General features: G+C 37.9%; 1 protein-coding gene across 1 annotated transcript; it reads right to left on the minus strand.

The window, feature by feature from the left end:
* Positions 1-18,819: 18,819 nt before the first annotated feature.
* Positions 18,820-19,640, minus strand: LOC109213554 (agamous-like MADS-box protein AGL61). The gene is made up of 2 exons (XM_019377368.1): positions 19,472-19,640; positions 18,820-19,208 (listed from the first exon to the last, which is right to left on the minus strand). The coding sequence occupies exons 1-2, from the start codon at positions 19,638-19,640 to the stop codon at positions 18,820-18,822; spliced, it is 558 nt and encodes a 185-aa protein (XP_019232913.1).
* Positions 19,641-20,510: the final 870 nt, after the last annotated feature.

Raw genomic sequence — 20,510 nt, forward strand, 5'->3', positions numbered from 1 at the left:
CAAAAAAGCACAAGTCGTAGAACCTACGAACCTAGTGCTCTGATACCACCTTGTCAAGACCCAAAAACCACAAGTCGTGATAGCACCTAACTCAACCCGCTAGGTAGGGCAACTAATAGAAAACACAACTCAACTGAGATTATAATAGAAAAGAGAATAGATAACTGAGCATATACAAATTCACCCAAGACTTGGTAGTACGAATCACGAGCTTCTAAGATTTAGAATTTCAAAACTGATATAAATAAATACACGTTCAGTTTGAAGGTTACATAAACAGATGAGCAATAACCTAAGCTACCAAGGACAAGCGGCAGCTATATCCAAACGCACGAACATCATCCGATTCAGCTGACGACGTCACCAGCAGCTCCGCTCCAAAAATCTGCACGCAATGTGCAGAAGTGCAGTATCGGTACAATCGACCCCATGTACTGGTAAGTATTTTGTCTAACATCGTCGAAGTAGTGACGAGGCTTTTAGTTAAAAGATGCTTATTGTTATAACATGTACATTAGATTAATAGTAAAAGCAGTTCAAAGCATAACAGATAAAAGTATCTTATACAACTCGGCGAGACAGTCAACAATTACTAAAAGGATTCACAGAAGAAGATTTACAATCTTTCCTGGTATGAGAAGTGTATCCAAGATATCAAGTCAGATGGCACGGTAACACCCTTCGTGCTTCTATCTCATCCTCACCATATATAAATAAATTTTTGTAACAAAACAATTAGCACGGCAACACCCTTCGTGCGTTCAACTTAGCCTTCCAAATGTACGTATAACAGAACCAACCATATGACGGAAACACAATACCAGGAATTACAAAGTAGGAAATACGCAAGTAACAACAATGGACAAGGATATACATGTGGGAAACAGTAAAGGACTAAACGGAAAGCACGTGAGTAATAACAACAATTGGAAAGCAAGGGATATCAGCGTCAATTAACTAGTATATTGGAAGCCTAAGTACAAATATGAAAAATAAGAAGGAAACAAATGATCTTTACAAGTTAACAAGTAAGGGCATGAATGACTAGCATGATGGAATGCTTAAACTAGAGTGTGACAGAATAGGTATGACATGAGTATAATTTCAAAAGCAGGAAATAGGCATGGCATATGCAAGCTAAGCAAGTAAAAGACATGGACAAGACAACAACAATTGAGGTATAGGTCAAGTACGGGACAATTACAACATATCACTCAGAATATATAATTGCGGCAATAACAGCTCAAGGTAAAGGCGGAAATGTATGCACGGAAAACGGATATCACATTATAATGCATGTCCCTCATCCTCACCAGCACGGAAACACCCTTTGTGCCATGACCTCACAATATTAAAAGCATAACAATATAAATGAAATGGCACGGCATCACCTTCGTGCTTTACACTCTTCCTCACATGATAATGTATATGAAATGGCACGGCATCACCCTTCGTGCTTTACACTCTTCCTCACATGATAATGTATATGAAATGGCACGGCATCACCCTTCGTGCTTTACACTCTTCCTCACATAATAATGTATATAAAATGGTACGGCATCACCCTTCGGGCTTTACGCTCTTCCTTACCAAACATATGATATCAATAATATGACAAGGCAGGAAGTATAAATAACGTTGAGGAGAGTGTACAAACGAATATTCCAACAAATTCTCAATCACGGAATTTCTAAGCCAACAATGATTCAATAAGCCCTCAAGGGTCGTATAATTCACGTACTTCTACAAGTCTCACAATTTATCAGCAGTACAAGTATAGAATCCAGCATCTCAAAATATCGACCGTAGAAATGTAGTAGTGATTACGCATAGAGATGACCAAACTAGACACATCAATGTATTCTCAGAATTCTATCAAATTTGATCAAGTTATATTAGGCTAAGTCTTGATTACTAACATTTTATTCTGTGTTCTTAATATCGGTAAATCAAGTAAAGTTAGGCAAAACACTTACCTCAATTCGGGTAACTCAACACTCAATCTAGCCTTTTCCTCTAGAAATTCGCCTCCGCTCGACTCAATCTAGCACATGGCGACTTGAATACATCACACAATGCAAGAGAAAATAATTTCAATTAATAAAGCTGTGATTCTTATTCAATTTCTAAAAAGTCAACAAAAGTCAAACCCCGGCTTGGTCAAAACCCGGGTCCAAGGGTAGGTCTTGACTACCAATAGCCTCACGAGTTCAAATATGTGTTTCGTTTTCAAATCCGAATCCTATTCGACTCTCAAATCCTAATTTTTCAAAACTTTGACAAAATCCCCAAATTTTTCCATAGATTTCTCATGAATTTGATGTTAAGTCTTGCATAAAATCATGAAATATAGTTGGACATTGATTAAAGATACTTAGCCAATGATTTGGTAAGAAAATCCCCTCTCAAAATCGCCTCACCTCGAAGCTAGGGTTCAAAAATATGAAAATAAAGCAAAAACTCAGAATTCTCAGCACTAAACAGGTTGCAGATGTCGCAATTGCAATAGGGGGTTCGCATTTGCGAACCCAAAATTCATCGCAATTGCGAACCTAGAAACTTCCCTGCTAAGGTCGCATTTGTGACCAAAACTTCGCAAATGCGACGACCAGCTGCCGTAAATGCGACAGCCTCATCGCAAATGCGAAAATTGCCCAGCCGCCCAGTCTTCGCAAATGCGATGGCCACATTTGCGACCAGAACATAGCAAATGCGAAGATACCAGAACCGACAATGAACAATTAAAAAAAACTCACTCGATCCCTCGGCGCTGCAAACCAAATATGCACACAAGTCTAAAAACACAACACAAACTCGCTCGCGCGCTCAAATCATCAAAATAACTTCTAAAACCATGAATCGGACACCAAAATGCATGAAAATCAAACTAAACTTCAAGAACTTCTAGAATCACAACCGAGCGTCTGAACCATATCAAATCAACTCCGAATGGTGCCAAATTTTGCAGACAAGTTCTATATGACAAAACAAACCTATTCAAAGCATCAAATCACACATAAGGACCTCGAAACGACTAATCACACCTCCAGTCAAAATCAGTGAACTTTGAAACTTCAACTTCTACACCTGATGCCGAAACCTATCAAATCACCTCCGATTGACCTCAAATTTTGCACACAAGTAATATTTGCCATTACGGACCTCTTCCAACTTCCTGAAATGGAATCCGACCCCGATATCAAAAAGTCCACTCCCGGTCAAACTTTCCAAAAATCCAGCTTTCGCCAATTCAAGACTAATTCGACTACGGACCTCCAATTTACAATCCAGATGCACTCCCAAGTCCAAAATCACACAACGGAGCTAGAGGAACTATGAAACTCCATCCCGAGGTCAAATGCTAAAATGTCAAACTTGGTCAATTCTTATAACTTAGAACTTAAGTCTTGAAATTTATTCTTCCAAATCGATTCCGGATAACTTGAAAACCAACACCGACGATTTACGCAAGTCATAATATATCATGTGAAGATACTCTAGCCCTCAAGATACCGAGCGAAGTGTAGATTTCCAAAACGACCAGTCAAGTCGTTACATCCTCCACCACTTAAACACACGTTCATCCTCGAACGTGCCAGGAGTTATTCCAAAGCTATTAAATCACGGTGTAACCTTACTATTCATAACCCGGGGGTGATCCCACGTCACCTTGATCCACATAAGCCCACCAACACAACATAATTAGAGATCCTTATTTCAAACGTGGTCCTTAAACCTTAGAACCCAATCTCTATCCTCTAGAATTCATTACAAGACCCGAATCCCACGGCCCTACACTGTATAAGACTGAACAAGCTATATCAAGTTACAACCATAATACAAGATGTAATCACATGATATACCCCATCGCTTCGACACACACAGCAGGAACTGCTCACCACCATTACTGCCTAAAACAAATCCGGTGCTGGTAGCAAACCTCATATCGATTAGAACCTCGTTCAAAACCTTCACACCCTACCGATGGTGAAAGAAACACGCATAACCGCTTAACCACTCATCTGATAAATATGCCAAGAATCTCACTCGCCCGACTAGGGCCATTGTCCATATCCTCAACAAAACATAGTGTTCTTCTTCCAAACCTTCCTCATCCCAATACAATAGCGCAAGTCTCCGGTTTAGAAACCTCATCCCAGCCAATCCAAGTAGCCACACCGACAAGTATACACAATAATCATATGGAGCCCCTCACAACCTGGTTCGGTACACTAACAAGTAATAATTCAGACATGACATATAATAGTAGGAAAACTAAATAAGGAAACTACTAGCAAGTTAAATAGGCGGGGAAATTTTAGCATTTTACTATGAACTATTCTCAACAAGGTGAAAGCAAAAATACACAAAATAGAAATAAGGAGCCATATTTCATCACTGTACCATTGCAGCGTGCAACGCGATCCCATCGTATCAGTCCATATAGGGTACCCTTCGAGCCATAATACTAGGTCTCACTGATCACATGTGCGTCAACATCAAGCACAACAGAGTGCACTATAACATTGGGGAAAATCATTAAGGACAAACAATACTAAGAAGGTCAAGCACAGCTATGGTGCAATAAGCAGATCAACATCACAAGGGCCACCTCTCCCATAGTGCCATGAGGCTTAAACTGAACCACAATATGCGCGCGAAGAATCATATAACCCTCACAACCCGTCATAGCATAAGAGAGAAACATACGACATAAACCAAGGCACAAATAACATCCACTCCGCCCGATGATATACATATGGCATCAACTGTGCAAGAGCAAGCAAATCCAATCTGATACAGAATACACGCCCTCACTAGGCTCAAAGTAATCCCCAAACCAAATTCCGACCATACTCAAACATGTAATAAATCTCCCAAAAGTCTATAGCAACTTTTCCATAACACCTACCATTAATCATCCAATCTTCTATATTCCTTCACAACTCACAATTAAGGAATAATATGCCAACAAGAACATCCGATCTCTGAACCTCACGAATACTAGAATCTTCATACCCAATTTCCAAATCCGCTACTCAAATGGCTGATGCGTAACTCATACTCCATCATCCCAAGGAAATGCACCTATAGGTCAAAACACAATGCACCTGCCAACGGGCGCTCCGGTGAAAACACATAGTGCCTGCAAAACCTTAGACACCCGAAATTGTCCGAGACATCAAGAACTCATATCCTTCCATCCAAAAATAAACCGCAACCTTGTACATGCACTTTTCAACTCCACATGGCGCATCGCCTCTAACATGCTAACTCGCAGCACTACGAAAACCTCATAGTCAACTTTGAACCTTACGCAAATTGAACACTTCATAAACCGAGAATCTTTCATTTATCTCAATCCAGGAGAATAACACCACACGTAATATAGCAAAAACTTGTTGCGGCCAAACGCACACGCAAGTATACGCGGTCGTCAAGTAATAAAGTGACTAAAAGTCGGATGTCGATCCCACAAGGACTTGTGATTAACTATTAACTAAATTAGACTATCCTAATTATCTAAACAAGAATTAAACCTAGAAGTATTTGATTCTAAACTAATTAAATTAAGAAATATAAATAATGAACTTTGAACAGAGAAAGAGCAGATTTTTATGATATCAATGTAATGAAACGATCTAGGGTTATGGGCTATCTAACATTCCTATTGTATTCTTCAATTGAATTGACTAACTAATTTATCTAGTTTATTGGTTAACAGGGTTAATATTGCTCATAAGAATCTGTCGAGTTCTTACTCGCCTATTCAAGCTAACCTAACTCCTATATGTCTATGGAATTAGAACTAACAAGAACGTGTTTATAATTCCTGTAAATTAACCAAGCAATACAATTAGGTATATGTCTATCCTAACCGCGAATCCGTTCCCCGGTGCCCAGGTTCAAGAACTTGCTCTACTCAATCCTATATGCAATCTAGAATTCCCACTTTCGAGTTCAATTCACGATTCGTAGATAGTATTTAATTGGTGATCAAGAAATTAAATAATTAAGCGCAGGATTGAATAAATAAACTAATATGATAAACTATGAAATCAAAATCAATATCCGAATAACAATATTTATGAAAGAACCACAACCCTAGAACGTGAAGTTTAGCTCCACATAGACATGGTAGCAAAACAACAAATCATACAAAGAAACATAAAAATTACAAAGATTGATGGAAGAAAAGATGAAACCCGGCCTCCACGGCGGCTCTGTGCTTGTCCCTTGGTCAAAAGTTACTCTCAAAAACGTTCTCCCCCCTCAAAGTAGGTTTTAGGATGGCTTTAATATCAATTGGAGGCGTCTTGGGGTGAAAATAACCGAGTCCAAGTCGGAATAGGACACTCTAGCGATCCGAGCGTCCAGGGCAGTGTGGGGCGCTGGCCCTGGCGCTCAAAATAATTGACTACTGGAAACTGGGCCACAGCGAGCGCCCCACGCTGGCTGTGGCCCTCAAAATTGACTTTTTGCCTTTTTGCTCCGATTTCGCTCCAATTCGCGCTCTTTCGTCCCAAGTTGCATCCGAATGATTCCTACACATAGAAACACCATAATTTAGCACAAATCATCATATTAAACATCTCAAATCATCGGAACAAGAGCAAAATGCGAGGCGATGTATATCAAAATATACATACTTTAAGCCGATTATCAACACCCCACACTTAGACTCTTGCTCGTCCTCGAGCAATGGAACTAAATCAATCTCCCAAAATATACTTATCACTACGAAAGAGCACTTCACAATTAATTCAATCAAACACCCTACCTTTGGACTATGATCGATATCGGCAATTAAGTATGAACATGCAAATTTCACATTCTTCATGTTTTCAAATTAGCCCAAGTATATACAATACTATTCAACCAACTCAAGAAACCTCTCCACAAACACCTTACCTCAAGAGATGACTCGTTACACTAAGTATCCTCAACTTACACACTCACCCAACAAAAGAAAGTGTACTACATCACCAATCCATCATGAGACCAAGTGCCCTCACCACAAACCAAAGAGTGATTATCAAAGTCCACATTTAAATATGTCATTAAACATAATTCAAGGACATCACACAATTGAACAAAATTCACTCACTCTCACAAACAATTCATGTGAATCCCGTGGTCGTACCATAATCTTGCCCGTAGTGTATATCTCTACTAATCTAAGCTAGCCAAATCTAGGATCAATTAGGACTTTAAGGTTGTAATGTAGACTAAGGGACGGGTAAGATATATTTAGGAATAGTGACTAACCCTCCTAAGCACTTTAATACACTACATTCACAAATCAAACATATTTTTCTCCTCAACCCATTCACTTGTCATACACCATATATAACATAGCCCCCTTTTTTTTTCACTTAAGCACCTCCATGGATTCACTAGCATGAATGAAAAAAAATATATTAAGAGGTGTGTATCTTTTCACATTATTTGAACTTTTATTTGCTTTTTCTTGCACATTTTTTTTCTACACACACTCCATGCATTGAAGTTCTTAAGCTAGTGACTTTTATTCACAATCTTAGTGCACCTTAAGGGCCCTTCCATGGCTCCACTCGAAAGTAACTCCCAAATCTCTCCCTTACTTCTGTTAGCGACTAAGTGCCGTAAGAGGTAAAGGTTCAAAATTCTCAAATCAAGAACAAAGTAGGAGTATGGCTTGTAATGTGGGTGCCAAGGAAACGGTCTATAGGCCCAAAGGGCTAGCAATGGGAAAATTTTATTTATAAGTGACAAGCACCTTCATGGTCAAGCAAGAAACGCCTACATCATCTCCTAGACTAGCATAACTTAATGATTTTGCGTTGATTAACACACGGGGCAAGTTTCTAGACTACACAAGATAGCACAGAGTATAAAAAATCCTTACACACACGTGGCACTTTACTCACTCAAGATGGTTCTGTGCAACTCTCAAGTCAAGCAAGCTAGCAAGTTGAGAATTTTAAAGCAATAATGCACTAGGTAGCATACAAGTCAATCAACTGAGAAGAAGGCATCGAAGAGTAGGCTACTTACTTTACTTGGGCATTACAATTTAAATCATATATGCAGAAAGGCAGAGCGCATGCCATAACTTAAATTGCCAACATCAGCCATGTCAATAGGTATCTCAAAGCACCTCAATTTCCCTTTTCCTACTCCTATGAAAGAAAAAAATAATAATAATAAAAACTAAACTAGAATACCCGGTTCGAGCTACACCCTTGGAAAAGAACCGGTGTTGAAAGAAAAACCAAGGGATACTACCTAACTACCTAAAAACTAAAAAAATAAAAAGAAAATCTTTTTGGTATTTTTAATCGGACTTTAATCCCTCAAGAAAATTGTCCAACAGATCCATCGTCGGGAAAAGTCCAAGCTTTTTCTGATTTTTTTTTTTCAATTTCCATTTTTTTTTCAAATATTTTTTTTTTCTTTACATTATATCTACTACACTAAGACAGAATACTACAACTAACCTAGGATAGCACAAAAAAATTATCCAAACAATCTCCTCACCCCACACTTAAAATTGTGCAATGTCCTCAATGCACACTGTAAATAACAAAAGGGTAAAAGAGACTCCTTGGTAGGCCAAAGGCCGAAACATTAGCAGCTCACAGGATACTCAGACTTCTCCCAGGTACGATCCTTTGTGCGGGCACCCACACTTAGTTCCAACCACATGGATCACTTTTGCACACTTCCTATGGCTTTGCTCCCTATGCTCAAAATCCTACAAAATAAAACAACACTACAAAAATAATACAATAAGAAAAAAATATCAAAAATAAAAGAAAGCAGTAAAGCTGGGTTGCCTCCCAACAAGCGCATAATTTAACGTCGCGGCACGACGTGAACCACTTTTTGCCTCCACCTCGAACTTATGAATTGAGCCTCTAATTTGGCTTCAAGCTTTCTATTATGCTCCCGGGACGGTGAGACAAATTTAATTGGGCTAAGTAACCAATATCGCATTCTACACTTCCTGGCATTCGGATGAGGTATTGATTTCTCTCTCTCTGGCACGACGAATTCAAGAATGTAAGCACCTTGTTCCTCGTCCGTTGGCTCCTCCAAGGGCTCAGATGACTCGATTTCTATGTCATCATCCAAATACAATGTTGAAAAATATATGGAATGAGGACCAATATGCCCTAATTCTAGAATTCTATCACTCTTTACATCCTCATATTTACACACAGTAGACTCTCCAACTATAGTATTATCTACTTCCTCACATGACTCTGGATCACTCTTCTCAACATTGGCATCCTTAAGAAAAACATGGTCTAATGATTGGCATTCTCGTTTTAGCTCCTCAATTTGGTCTAGAAGATTTTTTTCGGCTTCACACAACTCATCATTAAATTGTTGGGCGTTACACGCATCAACCTTTGCACTCAAATCCGCATCTAAGTTATGTGCAACCAAGCCAAAATTTTCAATTTTATGTGCAAGTTCATCTCTCTCCTTAGACCAGTCATTCACCAACGTTGTTAGAAGACAACGTCGTTCCGCGTATTCCCTTAATAGTAAATATTCTTCCCAATACCAACCCTTACTCCCATATTCAAATTCAGACCTCCCAGAAATCAGGTCATGACAAGCCCAAAAAGACGGGCCATAGAAGTCTTCTGTCAACCATGCTTCTTCATCAATAACCTTACCTCCGGATATTTCATCCCCAGATGTCATGTTGAGAGAACTAGAAACACACTAAGAGAATGATCAAAATTGTTATAAAAATAAAAATATTTACAAAAAGAGAAGAAAAAAAATCAAAACTTGTAAAGATAAAAGTAAAAGTCTAATATAGAAAAATAGTTAATTTCTAAGTCCACAGCGACGGCGCCAAAAACTTGTTGCGGCCAAACGCACACGCAAGTATACGCGGTCGTCAAGTAATAAAGTGACTAAAAGTCGGATGTCGATCCCACGAGGACTTGTGATTAACTATTAACTAAATTAGACTATCCTAATTATCTAAACAAGAATTTAAACCTAGAAGTATTTGATTCTAAACTAATTAAATTAAGAAATATAAATAATGAACTTTGAACAGAGAAAGAGCAGATTTTTATGATATCAATGTAAAAAACGATCTAGGGTTATGGGCTATCTAACATTCCTATTGTATTCTTCAATTGAATTGACTAACTAATTTATCTAGTTATTGGTTAACAGGGTTTATATTGCTCATAAGAATCTGTCGAGTTCTTACTCGCCTATTCAAGCTAACCTAACTCCTATATGTCTATGGAATTAGAATTAACAAGAACGCATTTATAATTCCTATAAATTAACCAAGCAAGGCAATAGGTATATGTCTATCCTAACCGCGAATCCGTTCCCCGATGCCCAGGTTCAAGAACTTGCTCTACTCAATCCTATATGCAATCTAGAATTCCCACTTTCGAGTTAAATTCAAGATTCGTAGATAGTATTTAATTGGTGATCAAGCAATTAAATAATTAAGCGCAGGATTGAATAAATAAACTAATATGATAAACTAAGAAATCAAAATCAATATCCGAATAACAATATTCATGAAAGAACCACAACCCTAGAACGTGAAGCTTAGCTCCACATAGACATGGTAGCAAAACAACAAATCATACAAAGAAACATAAAAATTACAAAGATTGGTGGAAAAAAAGATGAAACCCGGCCTCCACGGCGGCTCTGTGCTTGCCCCTTGGTCAAAAGTTACTCTCAAAAACGTTCTCCCCCCTCAAAGTAGGTTTTAGGATGGCTTTTATATCAAATGGAGGCGTCTTGGGGTAAAAATAACCGAGTCCAAGTCGGAATAGGACACTCTAGCAACCCGAGCGTCCAGGGCAACATGGGGCGCTGGCCCTGGCGCTCAAAATAATTGACTACTGGAAACTGGGCCACAGCGAGCGCCCCACGCTGGCTGTGGCCCTCAAAATTGACTTTTTGCCTTTTTGCTCCGATTTCGCTCCAATTCGTGCCCTTTCGTCCCAATTTGCATCCGAATGATTCAAACACATAGAAACACCATAATTTCGCACAAATCATCATATTAAACATCTCAAATCATCAGAACAAGAGCAAAATACGAGGCGATATATATCAAAATATACATACTTTAAGCCGATTATCACTTCTATGCCTGTAGAAAACATCAAATCCGACCGTGGTCATAACCATGATAAATTCTTCGGAACTCGGTAACACATAATCGAGTAATTAGAACCAATTGCCTACAACTCAACCGAGTCGCGGAGACCACCAACCCGGAAGTATCTCAATCCGATATGACCGCCCTGAGGGAACTTCGTGGGAATCCGAAGCCATTTCTTGCATCTCCCCAACATTGACCTGTAGACCTTTCTAGACAAGGAACTACAGCGGATCCGATTACCATTCACTACCGTTTTCAAGACTACCTTTAGACAAATTCAAAAGTCCTTAAAGGATACATAAGACTTGGAACTTGCTAGAACATTCTCGATAACCACTCATCTTATTCTGATCCTCAATACACAGCTAATACGCGTCGAGCAACCAGTGCTTCACCAGCATATGCATATTCAAAGAAATAACCTAGTAATCTCTCAGTCCGGAAACTGATACGGCCCATGATCCTACAATCCGATCATTATTAGTGGACTCCAACACTTAGCTCGAAGTCGTAGAACACCTCATTGACAACCTAAAGTACCATATCGTCATAGCATGCCCCGATCCCACATGACTATTTAGCTGAATGCTTCAGAAATTCATTCAATACTGATCAATAAACACCCCGAAGACTCTGTCAAACGCTTACCCATCATTGCAATAGTCAAACAACTTATCCAAATGCTCTGAAATGATAACATATGTACTCCGCCGAGTGAAAACCTCATACGAGACACACAATCCAAACTCATCATGCAGGAGATGGCCCACCGGTTTTACTCAAATGGACACCTTGCCATGAACCCACCTCATACCACAAATGAACGACTAGAAGATTTAACACTACATCCATTTCTAAGGCTAGACAACACATCACGATGATAATCAAGCATCCATAGCCCACTGTAATCCATTTGCAGCATCACTGATCATCGGCACATAGCAAATACTGAGCGCACAAATCACATATGAACTATTGGGAAGAGTCAAAGTCGTAGATTTCAAGCTGAAACAAGGTCGCACGATAAGGAAGGAAGAAAGGGAATTTTTTTCTAAATGCCCTGTAGCCTCCCGAAGATAGGTAAGGACATCATCATACCGATCCGCAGGACTCTACTAGACACTTGCTCATGACTCGAAGAACCTACGAACCTAGTGCTCTGATACCACCTTGTCAAGACCCAAAAACCACAAGTCGTGATGGCACCTAACTCAACCCGCTAGGTAAGCCAACTAATAGAAAACACAACTCAACTGAGATAATAATAGAAAAGAGAATAGATAGCTGAGCATTTACAAATTCACCCAAGAAGTGGTAGTACGAATCACGAGCTTCTAAGATTTAGAATTTCAAAACTGATACAAATAAATACACGTTCAGTTTGAAGGTTACATAAATAGATAAGAAATAACCTAAGCTACTAAGGACAAGTGGCAGCTATATCCAAACGCACGAACATCTTCCGAATCAGCTCCCGACGTCACCTGCAGCTTCACTCCAAAATCTACACGAAATGTACAGAAGTGCAGTATCAGTACAACCAACCCCATGTACTGGTAATTATTTTGTGTAACCTCGTTGAAGTAGTGATGAGGCTTTTATTTAAAAGATGCTTATAGTTATAACTCGTACATTAGATAACAGTAAAAGCACTTCAAAGCCTAACAGATAAAAGTACCATATACAACTCGGCGAAACAGTCAGCAATTACTAAAAGGATTCACATAAGAAGAGTTACAATCTTTCCTAGTATGAGAAGTGTATCCAAGATATCATGTCCGATGGCACGATAACGCCCTCCGTGCTTCTATCTCATCCTCACCATATATAAATAAATTTTTGTAACAAATCAATTAGCACGGCAACACCCTTTGTGCGTTCAACTCAGCTTTCCAAATGTATGTATTACAGAACCAACCACATGACGGAAACACAATAACAGGAATTACAAAGTAGGAAATACGCAAGTAACAATGGACAAGGATATACATGTAGGCAACAATAAAGGACTAAACGGAAAGCACGTGAGTAATAAAAACAATTGGAAAGCAAGGGATATCAACGTCAATTAACTAGTACATTTGAGGCCTATGTAAAAATATGACAAATAAGAAAGAAACACATGATCTTTACAAGTTAACAAGTATGGGCAAGAATGACTAGCATGATGGAATGCTTCAACTAGAGTGCGATAGAATAGGTATGACAAGAGTATAATTTCAAAAGCAGGAAATAGGCATGGCATACGAAAGCTAAGCAAGTAAAAGACATGGACAACACAACAACAATTGAGGTAGAGGTCAAGTACGGGACAATAACAACATATCACTCAGAATATATAATTGCGGCAATAACAGATCAAGGTAGAGGCGGAAATGTATGCACGGAAAACAGATATCACATCATAATGCATGTCCCTCATCCTCACCTGCACGGGAAAACCCTTCGTGCCATGACCTCACACTATTAAAAGCATAACAATATAAATGAAATGGCACGGCAACATCCTTCGTGCTTTACACTCTTCCTCACATGATAACGTATATGAATTGGCACGGCATCACCCTTCGTGCTTGACGCTCTTCCTTAACAAGCATATGATATCAATAAAATGACAAGGCAGGAAGTATAAATAACGTCGAGGAGAGTGTTCAAACGAATATTCCAACAAAATCTCAATCACGGAATTTCTAAGACAACAATGATTCAATAAGCTCTCTAGGGCCGTATAATTCAAGTACTTCCACAAGTCTCACAATTTATTAGCAACATAATTATAGAATCCAGCATCTCAAAATATCGACCGTAGCAATGTAGTAGTGATTACGCATAGAGATGACCAAACTAGACACATCAATGTATTCTCTGAATTTTATCAAATTTGATCAAGTTATATTAGGCTAAGTCTTGATTATTAACATTTTACTAAGCGTTCCTAATATCGGTAAATCAAGTGAGGCATGAAGAAAGGAAGTTACGTAATTCTACATGACACAATTATAGCACAATCTACCCCCGAGCATGGTTAACCCCAACACATACATATACGCTTGCCACCTCATATATGTATCACCCAGCATGTAGCAAACAATGAAAAATAGGAGGATAAATTCCCTCAACAAAGTTAGGCAAAACACTTAGCTCAACTCGGCTATCTCAACACTCAATCTAGCCTTTTCCTCCACAAATTCGCTTCCGCTCGACTCAATCTAGCCAATGGCGACTTTAATACATCACACAATGCAAGAGAAAACTTTCAATTAATAAAGCTATGATTCTTATTCAATTTCTATAAAGTCAAACCTCGTACCCGCCTGGTCAAAACCCGGGTCCAAGGGTAGGTCTTGACTACCCATAGCCTCACGAGTCCAAATATGTGTTTTGTTTTCAAATCCGAGTCCCATTCGACTCTCAAATCCTAATTTTTCATTTTTCAAAACTTTTGACAAAATCCCCAAATTTTCGCATAGATTTCTCATGAATTTGATGTTAAATCTTGTATAAAATCATGAAATATAGTTGAAAATTTATTAAAGATACTTACCCAACGATTTGTTATGAATATCCCCTCTCAAAATCGCCTCACCTCGAAGCTAGGATTTAAAAATATGAAAATAAAGCAAAAACTCGGAATTCTCAGCCCTTAACAGGTTGCTGATGTCGCAATTGCAACAGGGGGGTTCGCAAATGCAAAAATTACCCAGCCGCCCAGAATTTGCAAATACGAGGTTTCTTCGCAAATGCGATGGCCGCATTTGCGACCATGACATCGCAAATGCGAAGGAACCAGAACCAGCAATCAACAATTAAAAAAACATTCCGAAACCAAATCGAAATTCACCCGAGCCTTCGGGGCTCCAAACCAAATATGCACACATGTCTAAAAATACAACAGAAACTCGCTCGCACGCTCAAATCATCAAAATAACTTCTAAAACCACTAATCGGACTTCAAAACGCATGAAAATCAAACTAAACTTCAAGAACTTCTGAATCGCAATCGAGCGTCCAAATCATATCAAATCAACTCCGAATGGTGCCAAATTATGCAGACAACTTCTATATGACAAAACGAACCTATTCCAAGCTTCAAATCATGCATAACGACCTCGATATGATGAATCACACCTCAAGCCAAATAAATGAACTTTGAAACTTCAACTTCTACAATTGATGCTGAAACCTATCAAATCACCTCCGTTTGACCTCAAATTTTGCACACAAGTCACATTTACCATTACGGGCGTCTTCCGACTTCCGGAATCGGAATTTGATCCCGATATCAAAAAGTCCACTCCCGTTCAAACTTCCCAAAAATCCAACTTTCACCAATTCAAGACTAATTTGACTACGGACATCCAATTTGCAATACGGACGCACTCCTAAGTTCAAAATCACCCAACTGAGCTAGCGGAAGTGAAGTAACTCCATTCTGAGGTCAAATGCTAAAAAGTTAAACTTGGTAAATTCTTCCAACCTAGAACTTAAGTCTTGAATTCAATCTTCCAAATCGATTCTGGATAACTTGAAAACCAACACCGACGATTTACGCAAGTTATAATACATCATGCGGAGATACTCGAGCCCTGAAGATAGCGAGCGAAGTGTAGATTCCCAAAACGACAAGTAGGGTCGTTACAATGCTAAAGCAAGAAACTTACTCTATAATGCTATAAGTGGAGAGGAATATGAAAATATCTCTACTTGTGATATAGCCAAAGAAATGTGGGATAAACTGGAAGTTACTTATGAAGGAACCGGCAAAGTGAAAGAGACTTACATCAACATATTAGTTCATGACTACGAACTTTTCCAGATGAATGAAGGAGAATCCATTGAAGAAATATTCGCAAGGTTCAGCAAAATCATTAGCGATCTAAAAGCTTTTGGTAAACCATACTCAAGTGGTGATCAAGTTCGGAAAATTTTGAGGAGTCTACCTACCACATACAAGACAAAAGTAGTTGCACTTTAATCACATGATCTAAATAAAATATCTTATGATGAGCTTTGAGGAGATATTATAGAATTCGACAAAACTCACCTCAAGAAAACAAACCAGGAAGAAAAGAAGAAAACAGTCGCCTTCAAGGCTACAACTGAAAGAACGGACAATGATATTGATGATGACCATGAAGCTCTTGAAGAAGAAATTGCCATGGTACCAAGGAACATGGATGGTCTAATGAGAAGATATAGAAACACAAGAAGAGGTAGGATACCGCCCAGGCAAACCAGGCAATACAATGAACAAGACAAGAATGATGGAAAATGCTTTGAGCATGGAAGATATGGGCATGTTCAAGCTGAATGCCCAGATCTTAAAAGAAAGGTTTCCAGATGATTCAACAAGAACAAATCATTTGGAAGCTGGATTGATGAAGATAGTTCTGAACCCGAAGAGATAGAAAATCTATGCTTCATGACACTTCTGGAAGATAACATGAACAAACTCTCAGGCTGATGGACAGATGAAGATGCATCAGATGACGAATGCAAAGATGACAATGAGAATTGTTTTAGGGCACGAGGTGAAACAAGCGAGGTAAGATCTTACAATTGTGAAAGATGTAATGAATTGCAGGATATTCTTGACCTTACTTTAAAAGAGTATCAAAAAATGATGAATGAACTAAAGAGACTCAACAGGGAAAAGAAAGACTGGGAACTCAAGCTTGAAGTATGTTAAATTGAAAAGGAGGTACTTCAAGATGAATTTCAGGAATTGCAAATGCAACTCAATGGCATGCACAAATCCACCAGTCATAGTTATGTCAAGTCAAACCAGGCGAGTTACAAGTCAACTGGAAAAGTACTAGCCAGAACATAGTCCACTAGCACTAACACAAGTGGAAACCAAGAATAGATCAGCTCATGTGTGTCACTACTGTAATAAAAGTGTACCTAAGTGTTCTATTTGCCGATTTCGTAAATCTAATGTTTTGGAAACCAAAACATAACTCTTTCTTAGTAATACTAACCCATAAGGACCAAAGCAAGCTTGGGTACCTAAAAGGAAGTGATAATTATGTTTTGCAGGAACACCATAGAAAGAGCCGCAAAGGAAAATGGTACTTAGATAGTGCGTGTTCCAGTCACATGACAGGTGAAAAAACCCTATTCAAAGAAGTTACAAAGATAAATGGAGGAAGTGTTAAATTTGGTGATGACTCAAAAGGGAAGATAGTCGGCACTAGCACAGTTCTATTCAATAACAACTGTGATATTACTGAAGTTTACCTTGTAGATAGACTCAACTACAATCTTCTGAGCATAAGTCAGCTATGTGATTCAGGGTATGCAGTAAAGTTCAAGAAAATAGGCTGTGCTATTGAGGATGAGACAGGTAAAATAATCCTCCCAGGAAAAAGGTATAGAAATATTTATATTCTTGATGGTTCTGAAAATCTAGATGGTCACATTTGCTTAACATCTATATCTGATGATCCATGGTTATGGCATAAGAAACTTGGTCATTCTAGCATGCATCTTTTAGATAAACTCTCCAAGTATGATTTAGTTATTGGTCTCCGTAAACTCAACTTTTCTAGAAATCATGTATGTGATGCATGTCAGATTGGTAAACAAAGCAGGAACTCTTTCAAAAACAAAGACATTATGTCTACATCAAAGCCTTTACAATTGCTTCATATGGATTTGTTTGGACCCACCAGAACTGCTAGCATAGGAGGAACACGATATGCTTTTGTTATTGTTTATGACAACTCACATTTTACATGGGTGATTTTTCTATCTAACAAAGATAAAGCCTTGAAAAACTTTGTGATCTTCTGTAAAAGAGTTGAAAGAGAAAAGGGGTATCTTGTTACAACTATTCAAAGAGATCATGGAGGAGAATTTGAAAACAGAGCATTCGAAGACTTTTGATGATCAAGGATACACCCACAACTTCTCAGCTCCAAGAACACCTCAAAGAATGGAGCAGTTGAGCGGAAAAATAGAACTCTGCAAGATATGGCGAGAACTATGATACTAGAATATTCTTTGCCAAATCACTTTTGGGCAGAAGCAGTAAGGAGAACTTGCCACAGTCTCAACAGATGTCTAATAAGACCTATCTTGAAGAAAACTCCATATGAACTATGGAAAGGTAAATGACCCAACATAAGTTACTTCCATCCGTTTGGTAGCAAGTGTTTCATCCATAACAATGGTAGGGACAATCTTGGAAAATTTGATCCAAGATGTGATGAAGGTATTCTTCTAGGTTATTCCATAAATAGTAGATCTTTTAGAATCTATAATAAATGCACTCTATCTGTAGAAGATTCAGTACATGTTATATTTGATGAAAACAACACTACGGCCGAGAAAGGAATTATTGCAAGTGATAAGATCAAAATCAAGAAATACCTCAGTCAAGCAAACCTCAAGAGTCGACTAACAGGCTGGATGGTGTCATAGAGCCAACTAATGAGATTAGAAACTGATGAAACACCTCAGTCAAGCAAACCTCCTGTTCTTATTTCTAGTCGACTAATTAGTAAACTAGTTAACTACTTATAAAAATTATTAAAAATAAGCAACTCACTCCCCCCCCCCTTTGTACTTTCAACATGGAGACAACTTTTATGGTTGCGCCAAGGTTAACCTTTAAAAATAAATAACAGGAACGATTATTAAAATAAATAAAAAACTAGTAGTAGATTTTATTCAGCCTTCCACTTTCCATTTTTGTAACCATAACCACGCTCAGTACCATAGTTCTTCACCTTCAAGAGCAGATCTTCCAACCCTTCCTTCAACATTGAAGCCTCGGTGTAGTTCATCTTCTCTATAGGACCCTTGAACCACTCTTGTTGGCTCTCCGCATTCTTATTCATTTCCATGAATTTGCTTTTCAAGTTTAATTCAAAATCCAACTGGTCTTGCAGACAATTGAGTCGTGTGTTAAGTTCTCTAGAATTGGCTTTTCGGAACTTCTGGACATACTTGTCATTAATGGCTGGTGATGATGGTGATGGAGGCCTTTCTTCGCCAACATATTTGTTAATGGCTTCATTTACATCTGGATGACAAAAAGAGTAAGGATTGCTACCTATAGAGCAAGAGGAGAGAAATCAGTAATTTAAAATAGGAAAAGAGGAGAGAAATAAGTTTATCTACTGTTATAACGCCTCCCACACCAAGTATTTTTTTATGATGCTTTAATTTTACTTGAAATTAATTGCCATGTTCAAGATCTTGGATTTGCATGTTTTGCTATGTTGATGCATGTACATTTATGCTTAAAAAAATATATTTGTTGATGGTATATCATGTATATACAGATGAAAAAAATATAATTAGGCTTGTAATTACCTTGTTGACACACGATGATGCCAACTTCAGCACCAGTCATAACAGAAAGCTCGTTTGCTTTCTTGAAGACACAATTTCGGCATTTTGAGAAAGTCATTTGCCGATTATTCTGATTTTCTATCTTTGCGAGACGAACACTTCTGCGGCCCTTAATCAATCTAGTACTCATTCTCAAGGATAATGATGATATAACTAGTATTTATTATTGAGAGTTACTATGTGATATGAACTTTATAATGCAGAAGCCTAGTATTTATAGAGTTTTTCCAACATACTGTAGCATTTGATTTTTAAATTTTGGTAGTTCATAGATATGAATCCAGTTCATTTTTGTAGTGTTCACATGTTATGAGGCAAGTAAATTTAAATTATTAATCATAGTGGTGACTGTACTCTCCATTTTTTGAAAGATTTTCAAATATTATCTCTAAAATATTGTGATGGTCAAGTCAATTTCCAGGCCGGACCAGTGGTGATTTGCTATTATAAGATTATTAGCATTTGGTACTATCTTAATAATATCCCTTAATTTGCAAATGGATGAATAATTATCCTATTTTAATTTACCATTATTTTTATTTTTATTATCTCTTTTAATTCTGAATTCTTTGGTAATTTTCGAGCTGTCATTGAAGATTATGACATGTTTTTATTTATATTCTTTTAGTTATTTTGATTTTTTGGTAATATTCAAGCTGTCGCGGAAGATTAGGACATGTTTCAATATTCCTAGTTCAATTTACCATTGCTTTTATTTATATTCCTTTTTTGTTATTTTCCTATTTTTGGTGTCGCACAAGATTATGACATGTTTCAATATTTACATCAAATTGGCAAATATTATTTAATACAGTTTTATCATGTAAACATAGTTAATTAATATATATAATCACCTCAGTTTATTACTTACCATATAAATAGTTACAATTTGGTACAAGTACCAATATATGGGTATATAAACAAGTTTTTCCCTCTGACAAATAGGCATAATTAGAAATTTAGTTTCAGGGAAGCAAGTACTATTAGGATTTGTAAGATT

This window comes from Nicotiana attenuata, unplaced genomic scaffold (genome assembly GCF_001879085.1).
Source record: "Nicotiana attenuata strain UT unplaced genomic scaffold, NIATTr2, whole genome shotgun sequence".
In the NCBI taxonomy this organism is placed as follows: domain Eukaryota; kingdom Viridiplantae; phylum Streptophyta; class Magnoliopsida; order Solanales; family Solanaceae; genus Nicotiana; species Nicotiana attenuata.